The 23,533-nt window shown below is 40.6% G+C and overlaps 1 protein-coding gene across 4 annotated transcripts in view; it reads left to right on the forward strand.

Moving 5' to 3' along the window:
• PLEKHB2 (pleckstrin homology domain containing B2) overlaps nt 1-23,533 on the forward strand; it is a 42,864-nt gene that overhangs the window by 2,340 nt on the left and 16,991 nt on the right. For all 4 annotated transcript variants that reach the window (XM_059052629.2, XM_067025778.1, XM_059052631.2 and 1 more), the window contains exons 2-6: nt 11,203-11,247; nt 14,304-14,456; nt 15,446-15,548; nt 20,341-20,380; nt 21,883-21,972. In XM_059052629.2, coding sequence (XP_058908612.1) covers nt 11,211-11,247; nt 14,304-14,456; nt 15,446-15,548; nt 20,341-20,380; nt 21,883-21,972 — 423 coding nt within the window. In that variant the 5' untranslated portion in view covers nt 11,203-11,210. The remainder of the gene's footprint in view (nt 1-11,202; nt 11,248-14,303; nt 14,457-15,445; nt 15,549-20,340; nt 20,381-21,882; nt 21,973-23,533) is intronic.

Below are 23,533 nucleotides of genomic sequence, written 5' to 3' on the forward strand. Positions count from 1 at the left end.
GTGTGTCCTTTGATGAGTGCTTATATTGGGCTTGTTATTAAGAACTGATTGCTACCTGAAATGGCCAACACCACATATGAACTGACTGGGATGGATCACCCAGTCCTTCTTGTCCCCTGTATCATTTTGGAGTCCTTGAAGAACAGAGTTTTCCTCTCTTTGATAAGGAAACAACTTTCACAGCTAAAGTACTAGTTCTTCTAGTTAACACATTCTGAAAGTAAATTTCCTGATAATTTCAGGGACTGAATTTGTGAAATGTGTAGGTCAGTGGTACAGAAAGAACAGATACCACTCTTTTTTTTTTTTTGGCCATGCTTCGCAGCTTGTGGGATCTTAGTTCCCCGACCAGAGATCAAACCTGGGCTCTTGGCAGTGAGAGCACGGAGTCCTAACCACTGGACCGCCAGGGAAGTCCCCAGATATCACTCTTGAGGTAGTCATATTATTCCTTGGGAAGATAGAGTGCTAACTAGAGGAGCCAGGCAAAGTGTGTTTTCAGTTAAGAACTGTCAGATTCCAAAGGCAGTATTCTTTCCACCTCTTAAGTTGGTCCCTTTTGGATTCAATGATTTTTAAAGTGATTTGAGTTCATATTTAAAATAACTTGAATTGGGGAATTCCCAGGCTGTCCAGTGGTTAGGACTCGGTGCTCTCACTGCTAGGAGCCCAGGTTCAATCCCTGGTTGGGGAACTAAGATTCCACAAGCCTCGAGGCGTGGCCAAACAAACAAACCTCAAAAACTTGAATTGTTGAATATGGTTTGTAGTTTTAAAACTTTCAGTAGGTTTTATTGGCATGTGAGTAATGTGGCTATTTTGCAACTAGTTTGCTGGCATCCTCTAGAGACCAGCGACAGATCAGACTTTAATGAGTTTTAGTTTATGCATTCGATCCTGCTCCAGGGTATAAATAATAGTGAAAGGTTGAAATAAGTTATGGAGAGTGGAATTCAACAAGGTACGTCAAAAAGCTACTCCTCTTCCTTCAGAGACTAATTTAGTTATGTATTCTGGGAAGGTTTTTGGTTTGATTTTTTTTTTTTTTCCTTCTAGGTATATGTTCAAATTTTCACTGTCAGGCGCATCTTACTAAGTCTTCTAAGCCATTTGAGAAGCAGCCTGATGTGCTTCTGTCTTCTAGAATGTTTCAGGCAAATTTTAGTCAGGTGGATAGTGAGGAAATAATAGCAAAAAGAGTAGTAATAATTGCTGTGGGAGCAGCCACCACTTGTTAGTTGCAGTAACTAACAGGTACTATGCAAACACAAGTTATTACACCCAATTTTCCAAACATCCTATCAAGTAGATGTTAGTATTCTCATTGTATAGATGAAGAAACTAAGGCTTGGAAAAGTTAAATAACTTGCCCAGGGCAATTTATAAGAGATTGAGCCGGGATATAAACGCACTTCTTTTGACTTCAAAGCCTGTATTATGAAACATTAGGCTCTCTATGAATTTTTCAAGGCATATTATCAAAATCATACTTTATGATTTTTGATTGCTAAGAATATACTAAGTTTCTCCCCCCATTTTAAAGAACTGTTAGAAGGGAGGTTCAAGTAAATGGTGTTCATCTAGGGGTCGGTTTTTTAAAATTTGATATGTTTGAGGATAATTCAAATTATTGCATAATGTTCACATTTATCAAAATAATACATATACATAGATGGAAAAGCCAAATAGCACTATAAACCTCAGAGTCAAAAAACACTCACTCCCTTTCCATTAACTAGAGACAAACGTTCTCACCTTTTCTTAGCTGCCTTTTTTACATTTATATTTGGGACACGATAACATTGCTGTTGATTTAAATGTAATCTTTGACTTCTTGCCATAGAAGACTTTTGCCTCCTGTAAACACTCTTCTTGAGTCCACCAGAATCTCTTAGATGTCAGTCTCTGTCCCCTTCCCCTCCTCCCGCCAACACTGTCCTCCAGTCTGGACTGGTTTCTTTTCTAGGCCTGTGGCACAGCTGTCTCCCTGGGACTTTCCTTCACCTGCATTCCCTAGTTCCTCTTGGTTTATGCTCTCATTTTGGTGGAATACATTCTTCGCTAGGCTCTGGAAACAGGGTAGGGTACATGGAAGGTAAATTTTAAGGCTTTCAGCATGTGTGTAAGTGTCTTTATTTTATATACTTGATTGATAATTTGACTGGGTATGGAATTCTGGCTTGAAAATAATTTTCCCTCAGCATTTTGAAAATATTGATCCATTGCCTTCCAGCTTCCAGCATTGTTGATGAAGATGCCCTAATGCATTGTTTATCCTTTATGTGACCTCTTTTTTGCTCTGGGAAGTTTTTAGGTTCTATTCTTTGTCCGTAGAGTTCTGAAATTTCAGTTATAAACCTTACCGAGAATCTTTTAAAATTCATCTTGCTGGACACTCATTGAAGTTTTTGTGTCTAGAAATGTATTGTCCTGTTCTGGAAAATGTTTGTATAGTATTTTTTTAATACTTTTTTTGCTGGTTTATTTGTGAAACTCTCCTGTAAGCAGGATGTTTTATATCCCAGGCTTATCCTGTAATTTTTTTCATCTCTTGGCCTTTTTTTTCTTTTTTTCCTTTCAGAGAGATTTCCTCCATTATGATCTTTTCAGTTCTTCTATTTTAAATTTTGGTTAATCATGTTTAACTGAGAGCTCTGAATGTTCCTATTTTAGAACATTTTGGTTTTGTTTTTTGGTTACAATATTGTGTATCATCTTTCTGATAATATTAGTTTTTAAAAAACTTTTCCTTTGCTCCCTGCAATTTTCTCTGATTCCTGTGAGGTTTTTGAGTTTTTTTAATTTTATTTTTTTCAGTCTCTTTAAGCTTCCTCAGATGTCTGAACATACATTCTATTTGTTTCTATTTAAGATATTATGAAAACTGATTGAAAGTTTGTGTGTTTGTTTAAAGTTTATCACTTGAGAATCCCTGTAGGGTTTCAGGCAGAGACCAGCTTTTTTTGTTTTTTAATATCTTTTAAAAAATAAAATTATTTATTTATTTTTAGCTGCATTGGGTCTTGCTGCACGTGGGCTTTCTCTAGTTGCGGCAAGCAGGGGCTACTCTTCGTTGCGGTGTGCACACTTCTCATTGCGGTGGTTTCTCTTGTTGCGGAGCACGGGCTTCGTTAGTTGTGGTGCATGGAGTCAGTATTTGTGGCTTGCGGGCCCCAGAGCGCTGGCTCAGCAGTCGTGGCACATGGGCTTAGTTGCTCTGTGGCTTGTGGGATCTTCCTGGACCAGGGCTCTAACCCGTGTCCCCTGCGTTGGCAGGCAGATGCCTAACCACTGTGCCACCAGGGAAGCCCGGAGACCAGCTTTTTTACAGAAAAAAACATGTCAGTATCAGTGAACCTTTGGCTGTGCCCTTCGTCCAGAGCTAGAGAGTCTGGGAGTTAAGTAAAGGAATAGGACAGGGAGTTTAAGACATTCACTTACTCTGTTGCTCCTCTAAGTTTGGCATCTCTCTCTTCCACTCTGAGCGACCCCTGGTGTCCCCAAGACTAGAGCCTCTGTGTTTCAGCTTTTCCAGAAAGGAGATCCTCAGGATTGGGGAGGGTAGTTGCCTGGATGTGTAGAGGGCCTACTAACTCTTCTTAAAGACTTTCAGTAAATTCTGATATTCTTCCCCACCTTCAGCATTATCTCATACTTCCAGTTTCTGAATCTTTACAGTGTTCTGTGGCTAGAGTTGGCTTGCTGTGTTGTGGCTTCTTATTAGCACATGAAAAGCAGAGAAAGCTGAATTTTATATTAGTTACTACTTGTTCATTTACCTTTAAGACCTTCTTAGCATTTTTAGCATCTAATCTGCTTTTGTCTCTGCTGCGATTCTCTTTGTGTTTGTGGATTTATGCCTTGTTTTCCCCTTAACTGTCATTTTAGTTGCGTTTCAGGAGAGAGCAGAGTTAGGTGTTTAATCTGTCATCAATGTTGGAAATAGCAAAGCAGTCACCAGCACGGGTGATCTTTACGTTAGTCATCGATCTTTTGTCTTGGATTCTCAATTTTAAATTTTTAAAATATTTATTTATTTCTATTTTTGGCTGTGTCAGGTCTTGGTTGCAGCACGTGGGATCCTCCGCTGAGGCACACGGGCTCCTCGTTGCGTGGTTCAGGCTTCTCTCTAGTTGTGGCCTGTGTGCTCAGTAGTTGTGGCACGCGGGCTTAGTTGCCCTGCGACATGTGGGGTCTTAGATCCCCGTCCAGGAATCGAACCCGTGTCTCCTGCATTGGAAGGCGATTCTTAACCACTGGACCACCAGTGAAGTCCCTGGATTCTCATTTTAATGTCACTGTTGTGTCTTCTGTCTTTGAAAATAACTCTCATGTGATTTGTAGTGTTTAGTGTCAAGAAATATGTATTTTCCAGAAATATGTAATATTTCTATATATTGTAGAGGGAAAAATGGGAAGATGGATTTTTAAAGTCTGCCTTTTTTTCTTTTTCCCCTCAGAGCACTGGTCCTAGGTAACCTCAAGGCAGGGCAGGCTAGCAGGATTCAGGACCAGGAATTGGTCTAGGCTAATGAGTAGGGTACCTGTTTTAGGCAGTGGCATGTGAATGCTCTATAAGGCTGAGGGCAAGTAGGCTGAGTGATAGGCAGTGTTCTCTTCTCCTCTGCTTTGTGGTCAGGGTTCAGGATACATTGGAGGAGCTTGGCAGGTTACAGACTAGATAGAAGGATTTAGCTGTGGTCCAGCATAGGTAAGGTGGGTCATTTAGGAGGAGATAAGGCAGCTGCTTATTTACGTACTTGTTACCCTTGGTGTCTCTTATTTATATGGCCCGGTGTGGGGGTCTGTATTGTGTTACATCTTGCTTATGGGTTGGGAGCCAGAGGCGAGGGTGCTCCTGCTGATGAGGCAGTATGCTCCAGTGGTGATGGGATACCAACATGGTACCTGACAGAAGAGGCTGGTAGACACTAAGGACACATACCTCTTTAATGGAGATAAAGAGCTTACTTTTCTACCCTCAGAGAACTGCCCATTTTGCAGTCTCTGCTAGATGGTAAAATGTCCAGGCTCAGTCCCCCAAGAAGATGACTGTTGGCTGATAATGTTGCCTGATCTGAGTGAAGACACCACAGGTGCTTTAGGAAGCTCCTTTATTTTATTTTTATTTTTTAAAATAAGTTTATTTATTTTATTTTTGGCTGGGTTGGGTTTTTGTTGCTGCGTGTGGGCTTCCTCTAGTTGTGGTGAGCGGGGGCTACTCTTCGTTGTGGTGCACGGGCTTCTCATTGCGGTGGCTTCTCTTGTAGTGGAGCATGGGCTCTAGGTGCGCGGGCTTCTGTAGTTGTGGCACTCAGGCTCAGTAGTTGTGGCTCGTGGGCTCTAGAGTGCAGGCTCAGTAGTTGTGGTACATGGGCTTAGTTGCTCCACTGCATGTGGGATCTTCCCGGACCAGGGATGGAACCTATGGCCCCTGCATTGGCAGGCGGATTCTTAACCACTGTGCCACCAGGGAAGTCCAGGAAGCTCCTTTAATATCCTTTTGGCTTCTTTTGACTTCTGGAGATTGGCTTGTAAGTGCTTGCCCAGAAAGTGCCAGTAACCAAACTCAGCGCATTGCTGAGGGTGTGAATCCAGGGTTCTTTTCCAGGAGTCATTTCTCCCCAGTGGTGTAAGTTTTAGGATGGTTTGAAACCTGTTCATACGGTCTTCTCTGCTGCCTATGTAGCAGTACACTTGAGTCCTTAACTCAGAAATCTAGACTTTTTGTCTTAAAAAAGAAATCCTAACATCTTAGACAGTAAACAACAAACATCTCTTACTTATTAATGCAATAACTTTGAATTATTTAGTGAGAGGATAGAATTACACAAATCAAAGTGTTTAACCTTCCTTTTTAACCCCCCCGCACCTCCCCCACCCCAGTTGTGAAATTGAAGTCACATTGGAAGGTGTGTTTCTCTAACACGTTCTGTAGTGATGTATATGGTTTTAATCATTTTATACTTAGGATGCCTTTTAGCCTCAGTTGGTTCTAACGAACCATAATTATTATTTTCACATTGGCACCCATGTTGTCACAATTTGGCCATTAGGTGCCGTTTCTTCAGCTGGTTGACTTTTTTTTTTTCCTGAAAGCATCTTTGTTTTTTGACAGTAAGACAACTTAGGCACATCTTGAGGTGTCCTGTCCCTGAATTGTAACCAGCTCGTTTTCAAGGAGTACTGGCTTCTTTTAGAGGAGAACAGTATTAGAGATAAAGATCTGGGCATGTGAGATTGTTCCACATAATGACTAATGGTAGACAGGATGATACCAGATAAGTAGCTACTTGAGTATGCAGAACAACTACCCTATTATAACAAGTCGTGAGTTTCTGTTTCTAATTTCAGTTTAAGTTTCTTTCTACCTTGTAATCTAATTTTCTCTTTCTTTAATAGTTTTGAACTATTTTATATAGGCACGCCGAAGATACGTTTATAATGTTGTCCTCTCGATGGAGTTTTTTTTTTCCATTTTACATTCTTGACTCCAGTGGCCTGAAATTGATTTCCAAGTTGGTTTTTCAGTTTTCTCTTTTTTAAGTAAATTTATTTATTTTATTTATTTATTTTTGGCTGTGTTGGGTCTTCTTTGCTGCACGCAGGCTTTCTCTAGTTGCGGTGAGTGGGGGCTACTCTTCCTTGCGGTGCGTGGGCCTCTCACTGTGGTGGCTCCTCCCATTGCGGAGCATGGGCTCTAGGCGCATGGGCTTCAGTAGTTGTGGCTTGCGGGCTTAGCTGCTCCGCGGCATGTGGGATCCTCCCAGACCAGGGCTCGAACCCGTGTCCCCTGCACTGGCAGGTGGATTCTTAACCACTGCGCCACCAGGGAAGCCCCAGTTTTCTCTTGTTGACATCCCTTGAGCCACATCTACCTGAAAAGTAAAAGAAACCCAGCCTCACCCCAAGGAAATGCCAAAGAAAACATAGGCACAACATCTGGCAACTCAGATGCTGACCCATACAATTAGTAGATAACTGGAAAGCTCTAGGTCCTTAAGGAACTCTGTTTTTAACTCTTTATTTTCCTGGATGCTACTGGTAGTGGTGTTAATCTTACAGGCACCTGAAGTTGTTGGACTCGGATTCTTGAAGACCTGTGAATAAATGAAACTGTTCTTAATATCATTGTTAGGCTGAGCTGACATTTTGACTATTATGATTGTCAGCAAATAACAGCCAAATTAATATCAAGAATCATGAGAGATTTTTAAAAATTTACCACAGAAGTTCGGGAAACTCCTTCCTGTTGCATCACATTTTTGCACTGTTCACTTGGTTCCATAACCACCAACTCAGAAGGTACCAGCAAAGTTGTATGACAACATTTCAGTCAGGTTTTATATTTGTATTGTATCTAGGTAGATCTCAATACCTACAAGTAATTTGTGATCTATTCCCAGCTATTTCCAAAGGAAAATAAATGAGTTTATGTTATGATTGTAGGAAGTTTTAGTATAAATATCCAGGATTTGGCATGAGTTGAATACGTGTTATATACCCTTCCACTTTTATGTTCTGGGGTAATAGTATCACTGCTGAGATGTGATGCTATGTTTAACACTTCATGCCCTGTCTTTTTAGCTTACAAGTTTAACCTGTTTCTTCCATTAGAATGTAAGCTAACGTGAAAGCAGGGATTTTAGCTTGGTCACCGCTGTATCCTTAGTGCCTGCTGCAAGGCTGGGCACACATAAGATGTTCAAAGAATATTTGTTGAATGAAAAATGTTGATATTATTTCTCTGCCTCAAATCCTTTTGGGAGTAAATGATTGTTTTAGGATGTTTTAGGATGCAAGTTGCAGGAAACTAGTTCAACTCAGTTTAAATAATGAAGAAACCCATCGTTTTGCTTAATGGAAAGCCTTGCATTAGCGGGAGATCCCTGGTTGGGTGAGACAGTGACTCAGCAGTTAGCGCTGCCATCTCAACAGTCAGCTGCCCTCAGGCTCGTCCCTTCACTGTCAGCAGGTGTCTCGCAGCAGCAGTGAGCAGCGCGAACATGCACTGAGAGAAGGAGAAGAGACTGACTGTGCATCTAGTTCATCTGGGACTGTACGTTTGAGTACCTAAATGTGGCAGGGAAAAATGAAAAACGTCTTTCCTTTCTTGGTGAGGACAGGCAGCATGAATTTGCAGAAACTGCAGGGAGACTAAGAACCTTCCGATTACAGGATTTTGGAGATGCTGGAATATAGGATGATTTGTGAGACCCGAGCCATACTTAGACCTGGGGAAAGTTAAATGAGGGAGAGCCCATTTGTTCTTTTGAGGTGCTCACTTGGGCTTGTGCTCTGTTTTGCTAACCTTCCAAACCTTGGTGCCTTAAAGAGAGTACCTAAAACTGCTAAAGTAGAAAACAAAAGTGGCCCATAATCTCAGCCTCCAAATAATATCTGTTGATTTCAAAAATAAAATGATACAATACTTGCAAATTGTTTTTTTTTTTAAGTTTATTTATTTAATTTTTGGCTGCATTGGGTCTCCACTGCTGCGCGTAGGCTTTTCTCTAGTTGTGGCGAGTGGGGGCTACTCTTCGTTGCGGTGCACAGGCTTCTCATTGCAGTGGCTTCTCTTGTTGCGGAGCATGGGCTGTAGGCGCGTGGGCTTCAGTAGTTGTTGTGGCACGCGGGCTCAGTAGTTGTGGCTCGCGGGCTCTAGAGTGCAGGTTCAGTAGTTGTGGCACACGGACTTAGTTGCTCCGTGGCATGTGGGACCTTCCTGGACCAGGGCTCGAACCCGTGTCCCCTGCATCGGCAGGCGGATTGTTAACCACTGCGCCACCAGGGAAGCCCCTCAAGTTGTTTTAAAAAACTTAAATAGTACAGAAAGGTGTAATAGGCCTGAATAGTCACCCTCTTTTCTGACACATATGCAGCACTGCCTCATTCCTCTCCTCAGAGGTACACATTGTTAACAGTTTTTATGATTCCTTCCAGAAAACAGTTGTGTGGGTATCAGCTACGTGTGCTTATCAGCACGTACTGTTCTACTTCATTCCTTTTCACATCTGCATAATATGCCATGGGTGGAGGTGCTCATTAAGCAGTCCTCTTTCGTGGAGCCCTTTGGTTGGTGCTAGTGTTATACATGTGTTGGTGAACCTGTGTACGTGTATCAATGAGGCATATTTCTAGTAATGGGGAGATAGCTAGGTCAAAGTATATGAATATTTAAAATTTGGATGGATATTGTCAAATTTCCCTCCCAAAAGGTTACAGCAATTTTCATTCTGCCATTATACTTTCTCCTTTCTGGATATCATAGTTTTTTTCATTTGTGACCCTCTGATAGGTAATATTGTTAACTGTGATTTGAATTTTGTTAGTTGAATTGAGAGAGAAATGGAGTAGCTTATGAGTTTTTTGCCCATTCATGTTTCTTTTTCTGTGAACTGCCAAATGATTGCTCTTTCTGTTATAAGTGAGCTTTGTATGTGAAGGAAATTAACTCACTGCTGCCATATATATGGTTGTAAAACGTATTTTTCTTAATCTTTTATTGGTCTTTTTGACTTTACTTTTTGCCACTCAGATTTTTATTTTTATGGAGTTAAATTTATCAACCTTTTTTTTCGTGACTTCTGGTGTTCTGCTCTGATCTGGCCACTCCACCTGCTGACACCGGTGCACACCTTACTGGGCTGTGTACAGCTGTTAGGGCACACCAGCGGTATGGCTGAGGCAGCTGGACCCCAGAGCCTCATGATACCAGGCATGTTAGAAGAAGCCACAAGTCCTTGACAGAGCTGAATCTTTGTGTTCTAGGGCTGCTTTATGTCTGTTAGATGTAAGTGGAGTTAGACTTAGTAAGGTGGACAGGGTGCTGAGGCTAAAGCCTAGGGTGCGCGTGGGGGGTTGTATTGGCTGTATTAAGGAGGTACTGGGTAAATTCCAGGTGACCAGTGAAGTAAAATGGCTTTGGTCCTTTCCTCAGCTGACACTAAAAGGGCTAAGGATAGAGAGTTAGACCAAAGGGCTGTGGTTTTGTGATATAATAAGAAACATGAACTTCTAAAACTCTTGGAATTTCCTGAGAGATAGAGGTACTAGGGGTGTCTTTTTGTTGTCTTTTTATTCATAATAAACCCCTTTCAATCATATCTAAGTTTATGCTAATGAGATGATGGGCCCCTAGATAACTTCAGGGTAGGGCTGGTTGCCAGAGGGACCAAGCTTGTGATGAGCAGGTTAGAACTTTCAGCCCCCAGGGGCTTCCCTGGTGGTGCAGTGGTTAAGAATCCGCCTGCCAATGCAGGGGACACGGGTTCCAGCCCTGGTCCGGGAAGATCCCACATGTCACAGAGCAACTAAGCCTGTGTGCCACAACTACTAAGCCTGCGCTCTAGAGGCCGTGAGCCACAGCTACTGAAGCCTGCACACCTAGAGCCCGTGCTCCGCAACCAGAGGAAGCCACCACAATGAGAAGCCTGTGCACCGCAACAAAGAGTAGCCCCGGCTCGCCGCAACCAGAGAAAGCCTGCATGCAGCAACAAAGACCCAACGCAGCCAAAAATAAAATAAATAAATTTATAAATAAAAAATAAAAAGAAGTTTCAGCCCCATCCCTGGACTTCCAGAGATGGCAGAGAGAGAGGCTGGAGATGGAGCTTAAGGACCAGTGTCCAATGATGTAATCAATCATGGCTACCTAATGGAACCTCCTTAAAAACCCCTAAATGACAGGGTTCCAATGATCACATGGAGATGCTGGGAGAATGGTGCCTGGAGAGGCATGGAAGCTCTGCACTCTTCCCCCAATCCTTGTCCTCTGCATCTCTTCCATCTTGCTGTTCCTGAGGTGTATCCTTTATAATGAATAGGTAATAGTAAGTAAAGTGCCTTCCTGAGTTCTGTGAGCCATACTAGCAAATTATTGAATCTCAGGAGGGGGTTGTAGGCACCCGCAATTTATAGATCAGAAATATGGGTGGCCCAGGACTTGTGTCTGAAGCGGGAGCACTCTTGTGGAACGGAGCCCTTAACCTGTGAGGTCTGATGCTAACTCCAGGTAGTTAGTGTCCGAATCTAGTTGAATCATCAGACATCCAGTTGGTGTCCTGAGAATTGGAAAATTGGTTGTTGGTATGGAAAAACCCCACACATTTGGTGTCAGAAGTGTTGTGAGTAAAAACAGCTCATACAGGTCATCCTCTTTTCTGGGTATAATTTTGAACCTGCCTGTTTCTTCTTCTACAGGTGAAAAGATGGCGTTTGTGAAGAGTGGATGGTTGCTGAGACAGAGTAAGTACAGGACATGAGCCCCTTGGGCTGGGTTTAGTGTTGCCTCAGGGCACATCTTTATTTCTGTGGCTGACACTGCCAGCGTTTACAAACAAATAACAAAGTCTTACTAATGTTGTTGCCCTGGATTTCCTCTTGCAGATTTTTAGAGCTCTATGAACCGTTTTTCTGCACACATGGAGCTTCTTGGTTGCTGCCTTGACAGGAACCAAGGGACAGTAGTAGTCCCTGCTGGTTTCTCTTTTCTCACTAGTGTGCTATATTATTATTATTATTATTATTATTTGGCTATGCCCTGCGACAAAGTTTTTTCCCCAACCAGGGATGGAACCCGTGCCCCCTGCAATGGAAGCACAGGATCTTAACCACTGGATGGCCAGGGAAGTCCCTAGCATGCTGTATTATTAACGGCTGACCTGAGGTTCTTGGGTCTACCCAAGCTGAGCTGATATATTACCATGGAGCTGAGCTAATATATTAGCATGGAGGTACTGCTCGCTTTGTGGGAAACACCTGTCTCATCTGGGGATTGAACAGTGACCAGATTCTGAAATACTAGAGTCTTTAATTATAGATTAAGATTTGACCTGAGGGAACAAGTTTATCTAAAAACAAATCTTTTGTGTCTCCAAAAGGACTCTGGAGAAGGGACTTAGTTCTTTTTTTATGGGATTAAGTTCATTTTCTTAGACTCATCTCTATGGGCCTGCATATACTTAACTCTGCTTATTTCTGAGTCCGGTCACTTGAAGCAGGATTCATAGTATATTTTAAAGCAGGAAGAAGCAGCTCTGTTTATTGCAGAAAGAGTAAGCAGATTATTCTGCTGTCTTTCTAGAAAGAGCAGCATTAAGGGAAAAGTGACCAGTATATTGTTTATGACTCCAGCAAAAGCTTGAGTGGTGATATATACTGTATTGTTCAGGTATGAATTTGTATTTAAGGAATATTTTCAATACTTAGCTAAAATTGAGCCTTGTATTCCCATTGTACAGATTTTTATATCAATATAATTATCACAACAGCTCTGTGAGGTAGGTGGCATTACCCCAGCTTCCAGTTGAAGAAATAGAGGTTCACTGATACTAGGTAACTGGTCCAAATGTTAACTATGGGTGGCAAACCTACATTCAGACTCAGGACTGTCTCGTTTCAACATCAACACCCTTTCTACCAGGAGACAAGCTTTCAGCCTGTCTGTCCTGTTACTAGTTTTACGTTCTCAGACCTGGAGCTGAACAGGTATCCTTTCAAGGTCTATGACAGTTCTGTAGTCTAAGAATAGATGCAGCTATTGTATTGTTGGCTTAAAAAAAAAAAAAGTTGTGACATATTGGAATCTAGCCCCAATGTTTGTGTAAGTTTCCTTGTCTTGGGTTTTTAGGATCTTGGGTGATCCTAAAATGGTCAGGGGACATGGAAAGCCTTGCTCAGATCTGGAGGATGTGCCTTCCCTTCCTTCATTCTTTGAGGGCAAGTTTCCTTTCTCCATCATAACTCAGTGTAAATGCTCTGTCAACATAAGTGAACAGTGACCCTTTTGACAGTTTTGTGCTTCCCATCAGCACTTAGCATGATGATGATGATGTACACAAAACAGTAGTTCTGTAAATAAGTTGTACAGACTTTTCCACTGTCTTAGTTATGGTTATCTTAAAAGTGTGTATTCAGAAGACTTATTCCATTTCCCCATCTCCCGATGTGTGGGTTGATTTTCCGTCTTTGCTAAAGCAGAAGTATAATTAATAATAAACTAAAATGAGGTGAGTTGTATTATATTCAGTGAGCTGCAGAGCAGCAGAGATACACATGTAGTTACATATATGCACCACTGTCTTCAGGATTCCTTTTCTTGCCAATGGCAGACTCTTAGGACTCAGTATCTGGACTCTGGAGGACAGCTTAATTTAGGGTTCTGCAGTCAGGGCTTTGATGGCAGGTGCGATACTTGGGTAGAACTCCCCAACCCGGTGATTACACCTGTCTGTGTTTGGGTGGCTCTCTTTGGTAGTTTCTGTACAGCTCAGGCACTGCCAGTTAAATGGTTGCTGGGTGTCACTTATCAGTTTGGGCAAGTGCTGTGGTTGCCTCTCAGCAAGGTAGGTATTTGATAGTGGTAAAAGAAATTCGGAAGGCCGCTGGATTGAATATTTGGTTGATACCTATAGCAGACATGGGTGCATAAGGAGAGGCACATGCAATGGAATTTGTGCACATTGGCCATGAACAGGTTGGGATCTATAGGAACAAAAGATGCAGCCGGTAGCGTATGGATGTGAGAAAGGTGCAGGGATAACTTTTAGTCTCCCCTTTTGGCTGACAAGGAAATTAGAGTTTTATAAAGTTAAATGCCTAGTCCAAGATTACAAATGAAAGGATGAATTCTCTCAAACTGATAGAGATGTGTGAGGTAGTAGGATGGATGCATGCTGGGTAGGAGTCAGGCCCTGGGCCTGGGTCAGTGTCTGGGTGTGGATGTATCCAGTGTCTGAGCCTGCCTCTGCATAGCCTTTGGCAGGGAGACTCCCCACACTGTGGGCTGTAAGGGAAGGTGAGCGTTTAGAGAAGAGTATATGTGAAGGCCCTTCAAGAAAAAGAGAAAGAAGTTTTTCCAGAAGAGGAAGGTATTACTCTGTTATTTGTATGTAGAGACTTTACAGTTCAGCGTTTTCCGATCAATCTAGCAGTTAGATACTACTGGGAAGGTTTAGATATACCACATGGAGAGTTAAATATTAGACATGTTTCATTAGCTCAAAATCAAAGTTTTATTGAACTTTTTTTAAAAAAATATTTTGAGACTTTTAAGTTGGCAGCATTCTCAATAAGATCGAAGTTCTTATCTTAGAGCATGCTGCATGCAGCCCTGGTACAGCATGGGTGTTCATGCAGTTTGGGTCTGCTTTCACTTCCATTTTGATGGACTGCTCTGGGCAATTGTACGCAGATATACTTTTGGGACCAGAAGAAAGTTTCTTTTCTTTCTGTTACTGGTGAATTAGAGGACAAAGTCCTTGCTTTTCCACTCAAAGGCAACATTTCCCACTTTTCTTCAGGTACTATTTTGAAGCGCTGGAAGAAGAATTGGTTTGACCTGTGGTCAGATGGTCACCTGATCTATTATGATGACCAAACTCGGCAGAGTGTGGAGGATAAGGTCCACATGCCTGTGGACTGCATCAACATCCGCACGGGACACGAATGTCGGGGTAAGTGGGTCTGTCTTGTCCAGCTTCTGTCGCCTGCCCTTCTGCTTTCTTGATGGGAGTAGATTCTTCTTCCTTACCCATTCTGCTTTCATTTACAGACCAAAGAAGGGTTTCATCTGGGAAGAAGTAACCAGATGAAACCAGACACTTGGATTATGACCCATGTGGGTCGGCAGATTAATTTTCTCCTCGGAATTAGACCTATCAGTCCACATTTCCGTTCTCTCTCATGGAGAAGGTGGTGGAAAACTAAGGAACCAGAGTTCTGGGAACCCCAAGAAGGATGGAGCTACCCTAGGCAGTATAGATTTTATTGATAACAACTCTAGTCAGTTTCTTAAAATCCATGATGTCTTTCAATATAATTATCACAACTATTGAAGGTATAGTTTTTTTGTTTTAATAAGCATAGACTTTTCTATTTCTAATTAATGGCATATGTAGACTTCCCTGTTTGTTTTATTAGCTCTGTTGCTATTTGGAATAAAGAGGCTGCTGTAGTAACCATTGGTGTTATAATATCCTGCCCCTATAAGTTCTTGAAACACAAGTCTCTATGGACTAGCTATTGAAATCCTTACTTAAACCAGGTTCAGATATCATAGGTCTTACTTCTTGGTACACAGAGATACTTTAAACAACTGATTTTCACTTTTAAAGCAGCGATCTAGTTTGATGCTTTGTGAATGAAAGCAGTAAGTATTCTGTTAACTGATGCTTTGCAACACTTTGTGTTTTGCTTATTTTTCTGATGTCTGGGCTATTTTGCATATCACCATATGTGGATTGCGCTCTAGAAGAGGCTTACTTCTCCTGCAGAAAGTTTAATTAGAATGGAGTAATGATTCATGTGTTTGGTTCTGTACAGCAGAACAAAGATGTTTTATAATTGTAATGTTCTGAAGTTCTGGTCCTTTGCTTATCTGAGCTGTTAAGAAATCCTTAAAAAAATTATATAAATACTCCTGTATTCTATATATTTTTCATAGATATTCAGCCTCCAGATGGGAAGCCAAAAGACTGTCTGCTGCAGATTGTTTGCCGAGATGGGAAAACCATCAGTCTTTGTGCAGAAAGCACAGATGATTGTTTGTAAGTTGTTTTCCAGTGTGTTTAATTTTAAAAGTGTTTTCTGTTTTAATTTCCAGTTATGAGGAAGGGAGAAGAATGGGAGTGGCGTGTTCCTGTAGGCAGCAGAATAAGTGACTCAGAGGTTGTGTGAAAGAAATGTTAAGAGTCTTAGTCTATGTCTGATAACCCTGATCCTAGTTTCTGCCTCTGCAGAGCTGCCCATGCAGGATCCCATTGTAGTGAGTATGGCAGAAACGATTAGATACAGACACTTTGCACTCTCTTTTTTCATTACTAGATGCACATTGGGCGATGGGCATAGTTAAGTGGGTTCTTAAATTTTCTTTTTTTGGCTGTGCCATATGGCCTGTGGGGTATTAGTTCCCCGACCAGGGATCGAACCTGGGCCCTCAGCAGTGAGAGTGTGGTATCCTAACCACTGGACTGCCAGGGAATTCCCCTTAAATTTTGTTCTTTTTATGTAAATGTCTTTTTAAAAAGCACTGACATCTGTATTATGTACCCTTTTCTTCTTTTGGTGGTTCTTATTTCCATCTGCCATCTCTGAAGAAGGGGTATGGAACCACAAAGAAGGAAAACCCAACTTTATTAATTCTCAGTCTGTTAACATTAGCATTGATGTAGGATCAGAATCTTGAAAATACTGATTTTTTTTTTTCCTGTCCACACTGTACCACTAACAAAGGTTAACTCTGGACATTGTGAAAATTCACTAACAGAGATTATTATAATATTCCTGTATATTAAGATATTCATATATATGTGACAGTTTTATAAAATCCAGCTGACCAGTTTGTTAGAGCGCCTTCCCCTGCATTTCACGTATGTGTTCATCCTCAGTATAGACATTTATTCCATGCTGATCTCTAGGGTTTATTTTAAATCCTAGATGTAGTTTCTTTTTTACATTCTTCTCATTTATATTAGTGAATCTTAAATGGCACTTTCTGGAAAAGATATACCTTTCCTAAAGACTAATGGAGAAATGAACACAGGTTAGGCTAGTTTGTTACTTTTTAATATACTGGATCTATATTTTTACTCTTTAATAATTTGAACACTTTGTGCTGAGCACTGTGCTAACTGCTTTATGTATGTTGTTTAATCCTCACCATATCTTATAAAGTGGTTACTGTTCCGTTGTAGGAAATTGAGGCATAGTGAGGTTAAGTAACTTTCTGTGTCAGTTTTTAATGCTCTTGTAATAAATTACCACAAGCTTAGTGGCTTCGAACAGTACACATTTCTGATTACATTTCTGGAGGTCAGAGTTCTACACTAGGTTTCAGAGTGCTGGCAGGGCCATGATCCCTTCTGGAGGCTCTAGCGGGGAGTCTGTTTCCTTGCCTTTTCTAGCTTCAAGAGTCCTCCTGCATTCCTTGGCTTCTGGGCTGAGCCCTTCTCCTGCTGTCATCTGTCTGATTCTCTGTAGCTGGGGAAGGTTATATGCTTTTAAGGATTTAAGAATAGTTTGAGCCAGCCTCGATAATCCAGTATAATCTTCCCCATTTCAAGGTCCTTAACCTTAAGTATAGCACAGAGTCCATTTGCCTGGTGAGGTAACATTTTCAGAGGTTCTGGGGATTAGGATATGGATCTCTTTGTAGGGAGGAGGCATCATTCAGCCTACCATACTTCCCAAGGTTTTAGAGCTCGTAGACTAGCCTCAGGATTTGAACCTTTGTCTTCATAGCCCTTTGTTCTTAACTGCTCTGTTCTACTGTTTGCTGAGATGTCACATATATGGACGGTTCCATTAAGTAGTAGTGGAAAAAATATCTAGAACTAAAATTTTAGAATATTTTAACAAAACATCTTTTTTTGTCATAGAGGAGGGAGAAGGGGGTAAAAGTACACTGAAGGACTTGCCTTGTTTGGCATGGAAGGCTGACTTTTTCTTAACCTGTATGGGAAAATAGAGGTTTATTTATGTATCTAATTTTAGGGAGAGAGCAATGGATGATAATACTAGAAGAATAATAAAACCCAGCAGGTAAACTTAATAAAACATGACAGGAGATGAAGTAGCAGTAATTAGACCAATGATATCTGTGACTTCAATAAATGTGAGTTGGTTAAATTCTCCTTAAAAAGGATAAGATCTGAGATTGGGCAGAAAATACAAAGTCCAGCTATTTATTCTGTTAACAGGAAACACACTTGAAATAAAATGACACAGAAAGGTAAAAAAGTGAAGAAGAGGAGACTGTTTCCTGGGGCTGCTGTAACAAAGTATCACAAGCTAGGTGCCTTAAAACAACAGGTTTATTCTCTCACAGTTCCAGAAGCTAGAAGTCTGACATCACTGTGTCAGCAGAGCCATGCTTCCTCTAAGACTCTGGACAGAATCCCTCCTGGCCTTTTCCTAGTTTTGGTTGTGGCTGGTTATCCTTGATGTTCTTTGGCTTGCAGCTGCACCACTCCAGTCTCTGCCTGTGTCACAACACGGTATTCTCCCTGTGTGTGTGTGTCCAAATTTCCTCTTCTTATAAGGACACCTTCATTCAGTATGACCTCATCTTAATTTGACTCCATCTGCAAAGACCCTATTTCTAAATAATTCACCTGTACTGGGGGTTTGGACTTAAGCTTATCTTTCTGCAGGGGATACATACAATTCAACCCATTACAGAGACCTCTGAGAAAAAAAGGGGAAATGAATCTGTGTCATCTTCCTCAACTACCTAGTGAAATGAAAGGGAAGACATTCAGAAGCGACAGCCAAATAAAGAAGTTTAACTTCAAGCACAGAATACAAAGAGCACAGTCAGAAAAAGAAATAGAAGATTCTGTTGAGATGTATCACAGTTTTTAACCCTATGCCAACTCCCAGAAGCAGTAACAAGATGAGCTAATTAAATCTTTAAAATTTTTGGTAGTACCCTGCAGTCTGTAGAGGTGCCGATATTTCTTGAAAAAGCTAAGGAAAAACCCTTAAGACTGTGATATCCTTGGGACCTTAGCAGAGACTAGAAGGTTCCCTCAGGGCTTTTCAGAGCACTGGAAGGCAGAGAAGGATAAGCGAGCACTGGCATAAGACATTCAAAGGAATTACGCTCAGAAGAGTGTGGAACCCAGATATTTCAGACAGGACTTACTCCCTATCTTGACTACTCACAAAAATTAACTTGAAATGGATTGACGACTTAAATGTAAGACTGTAAACTGTAAACCTACTAGAAGGAAACATGGTGAAAAAGGTCTTTGACATTGGTCTTGGCAGTGATTTTGGATATGACACCAAAAGTGCAAGCAACAAAAGCCAAAGTAAACAAATTGGGACTACATTAAACTAAGAAACTTCCACACAGCAAAGGAAACAATTAGAAAAATAACAAGGCATCCTATGGAATAGGAGAAAATATTTGCAAACCATTTATGTGATAAGGGTTTAATATCTAAAATATTTAGGGAACTTGTATGACTCCATAGCATAAAAACAAACCAATTAAAAGATGGGGAAAGGACTTGAAAAAACGTTTTTCCAGAGGTGCTCAAGCTCACTAATAATCAGGGAAGTGCAAACCAAAGCCACAGTGAGATCACCTCACACCTTAGAATGGCTGTTAGCAAAAAGACAAAAGATAAGTATTGGTGAGGATGTGAAGAAAAGGGAACCCTGTGCACTATTGGTGGGCATGTAAATTGGTGCAGCTGCTATGGAGAACAGTATGGCAGTTCCTCAAAAAATTAAAAATAGAACTACCATATGATTCAGCAATGCCACTTCTGTGTATATATCTGAAGGAAATTAAATCGTTGTCTCAAAGAGATAGCTGTACCCGTGTTTCTCGCATTATTCGTAGTAGCCAAGACATGGAAACAACTCAAGTGTCTGATGATGGATGAATTGATAAATAAAATGTGATACACACACATGCACACAGACTTGTGCATGCATGGGTAATGGACTGTTAATCAACCATAAAACCGGAAACCCTGCCTTTACAACAACATAAATGGACCTTGAGGGCATTATGCTAAGTGAAGTAAGTCAGACAGAGAAAGAAAAATACTCTATGTTCTCACTTATATGTAGAATCTAAAAAAGCCAAAATCATAGAAGTAGAGAGTAGAATGATGTTTGCCAGGGTTTGAGGGAAATGGGGGAGATATTGGACAAAGAGTACAAGCATCCAGCTGTAAAATGAGTGAATTCTGGGCATCTATTGTACAGCATAGTGACTATAATTAATAATACTGTCTCATATACTTGAAAGTTAAGAGAGTACATCTTAAATGTTATCACCAGAGAAAATAAAAAAGTAATCATGTGCAGGGGTGGAGGTGTTACCTTATTGTGGTAATCAATTCATGATATACGTGTGTCAGATCATCATGTTGTACACCTTAAACTTACATATGTTATAGTTCAGTTTCTCAAATACCAACATTATTTTTAATAGCAAAATATTGCTGACCATCTAAATCTCATATCATGAAACATTATGTAGCCATTAAAAAATCAAGGAGATCTGTGTGTATAACATGAATAGATACTACTAGTTCTAGTATAGTTAAGCATGGCACATTGTACATTTATTTAAAAAGTAAAGGAAAAACTGTAGAGTATGCTTTAAATATTACACATGTACTATAGATTTATTTCTTTACATATCATATATTCCTAGTGCATGTCTTAGATGAGTTGATTGAGTATGTTTTGAGGCAAGGGCTTCAGATCTGTTCTTAAAACAAGCTTTTTCAGAAATTCCGATGCCAGTGCAGGTTTGAGAACTGTTGAGATAGATGTTGGATTGCCTCAAGTAAAGTACCTCTTTCTTTTCTTCAGGGCCTGGAAATTTACACTTCAGGATTCCAGGACAAACACAGTAAGTTGCTAATGGCAGTCAATAGTAATGTTTTCACTTAGTCTTGGTGTAACAAATGGGAGAACAGGAGGTTAAGAAGGGAAATGGGGAAGAGGTTTTTTTTTGCCCTCCGGCTCAGGATGAGCAAGCAGATAGGCAGGCTGTGTTTTGCTGACAGTGAGGAAGCTGGATTTTGCCAAAACATTTTGGCAGGACGAGCCCTCCTAACGCAGGCACACTGGTCCCAGTGTTGTTTTCTAGAAATGTTTGTATCTCACAAAGATTTGCAACACTTTGAACTCTGCTGTCGTTTACAGAGAAGGCACAAAAGGGACCCCAGGGTCCTTTTCATGAATAGCATCTCAGCCTCTGAAATAAGCATTTTTGGGACTTGTACTTGTCTCTAGTTTCTTATGACTTTAGGAAGTAACTGAGGCAGTAAGCCCCATTTGTAGAGGCTAGTGATACCATCTTGGTGTCTGTCAGGGAATCAAAGGCAATTCCCTCTGGTCAGCATTTTCATTCTTCAGGTAGGGTTTTATTTTTTCATTTATTTCTCTAGGAAGAAAAGAGGAAGGTAGATGGTGCTTTTTTTTTTTTTTTTTTTTTTTTTTTTGTGGTACGCGGGCCTCTCACTGTTGTGGCCTCTCCCATTGCGGAGCACAGGCTCCGAACGCACAGGCTCAGCAGCCATGGCTCATGGGCCCAGCCGCTCTTCGCGGCATGTGGGATCTTCCCGGACCGGGGCACGAACCCGTGTCCCCTGCATTGGGAGGCGGACTCTTAACCACTGCGCCACCAGGGAAGCCCTAGATGGTGCTTTTTAAAGAACTTGTACAGGTGGGAAAAGAAAGTAAAAAGATTTAATATCCAAATGCTGTTTTTTCCTACTTTTGTTAGCTCAGGACTGTTCTTCCTCCTAAGATTACTCTACAGCTCCAGTTACCTTTTCTTTGATGAAAATCCTCTACTTGAATGAAGTTAGTATTGATGATTCATATAGTTAGGGGCAAGAGCCAAGGTGATTCTTCATGTGGATATTTTTAAAGAGTGCACATATTTTTGTTTTCCACTGGGGGGTAATTTACTGAAAGATTTTTAAATTTTTTAATGTAAAAACCAGATTGTGAGTGTAGAACATATCTCTGACTGCTACGTTTTAGATTGTAGGATTTTTATTTGTGAACAGAAGGGTTGTTGAGAGTGGTGTAACATCTTTTAAAAGGCCTGGGTAACAGGGGAGGCCCTGCGGCCTTCTTGGGCAGTGAGAGCTCTACTTCTGCCCCCTGCTGGTGGCTGAGGAGGACCACATCTGCCTGAATTCAAAGGACCCTGGGTGGTGGGCCAGGGGAGGGTGGTCCTGCTAGTCATTGCTTCTCAGAGAGCTGTTATAGTTCCTCTTCAAGATTAAAATTTTGGGCTTTTAATTTTTTTTATTTGCTAAATAAAAGGGTATAGTATCATAAGAGCCTTTAGTTGCTTTGTGGCAACTCACTTGTTTTCATACTTTCTCTCCTCTCAAGGCTTATGTTGGCTCAGAAGTCATGTATGATGAGACTGCCGTGGTTTCCTCCCCACCTCCTTACACAGCCTATGCTGCACCAACCCCTGAGGTAGGGAGCAAATCTTTGACTTCTAGAATCCAAGTGAGGGGAACTTGGGGTCTCTGCTTCTGTGCTTTTAAAACAAAAGAAAACTTTGAGCCAGCCAGTATCAGAGAAATTAGAAATGTACTATAAACCCTTTTCTTCTTTAAACTTTTCTTTTTAAAATAGATTGTTGTCATCTTTTGCTTTCCTAAAATAAAGCAACTGCTTTATAATCTTCCTGTTCACATTTTCTTTTTAAGATAGACCTAAAAATGAATCATGGTAATATGATTTTGATGATTCAAGTTTATACTTAATTATTTACTTGAATACTCTCTGTTATCAGAAAAATTGCTTTTTTTATTTTGAAAAAACAAAAACAAAACCTTAAAAGAAAATAAATCACATGCCAAATACCTTGTGGTGTCCCCTAGTTAGAGGTGCCAGGCGTTCAGTGCTACATATAGAAGTCTCTTGTGGGAGGCACTTTGATTTTTTTTTTTTTTTTTTTTTTTTACCTTTAATTTTGAAATAATTGTAGATTCACAAGAAGTTGCAAAGGTAATATGGAGAAATCTGATGTCTCATGTACTCTTCACCCATTTCCCCAGCTGTTAGTTACATGGTAGATAAAATCAAAACCAGGAGTTTGAAATTGGTGCAATGTTTATGTCTGGTTCCATGTCATTTTATCTTACATGTAGATTTGTATAACTACCGCCTAAATCAATATATAAAACTGTTCATAATATCTTCTTCCTGCTACACCCTCTCATAGTCACAGCCTTCTTCCCCTTCCCTAACTCCTGTCAACCACTGATTTGTTTGCCATCTGTATAACTTTGTCATTTCCACAGTGTTATATACATGGAATCATACAACATGTGATCTTTTGAGATCTTTTGATGTTTTCACTAAGCACAACGCCCTTGAGAGTCATCCAAATTGTTGCATGTGTCAATAGTCTGTTCCTTTTTATTGCTGAGTAGTATGCCATGGTATGATTGTACCATATTATGTATTGAAGAATCTTTACCTATTGGGAGACATTTTGGTTGTTTCTAGATTTTGTCTGTTACCAATAAACCTTATGTGAACACTCATGTACAGGTTGTTATGCAGACATAAAGTTTTATTTCACTGGGATAAGTGCCCAAAAATGTAATTGCTGTGTCGAATGTATGGTAAGTATATGATTAGTTTTTTAAAAAGCTGACAAACTGCTTTCCAGACCGTTTCTCTACCGTTTCTCTTTCCCATCAGTAGTGTATGTGTGGTTTACTTTCTCTGTATCCTCACCAGCATTTGCTGTTGTCACTGTTTTTTATTTTAACTATTCCAATAGGTGTGTAATGATATTTCACTGTGATCCTAATTGGCATTTCCCATAGCTTGTGATGTTGAACATTTTTTTATGTGCTTACTTGCCATCCATATATCCTGTCAGTGAGATGTGTCTTCATGTCATTTTCTACTTGTTTTATTATTTTTTTATTGTTGAGTTTTGAGAGTTCTTATATATATGTTTGAGATAGGATTCCTTTGTCAGATATGTGATCAGTAGCATATCTTTTTATTCTCTTGA

The sequence above is a fragment of the Kogia breviceps genome, chromosome 2, assembly GCF_026419965.1.
Source record: "Kogia breviceps isolate mKogBre1 chromosome 2, mKogBre1 haplotype 1, whole genome shotgun sequence".
Classification (NCBI taxonomy): Eukaryota; Metazoa; Chordata; class Mammalia; order Artiodactyla; family Physeteridae; genus Kogia; species Kogia breviceps.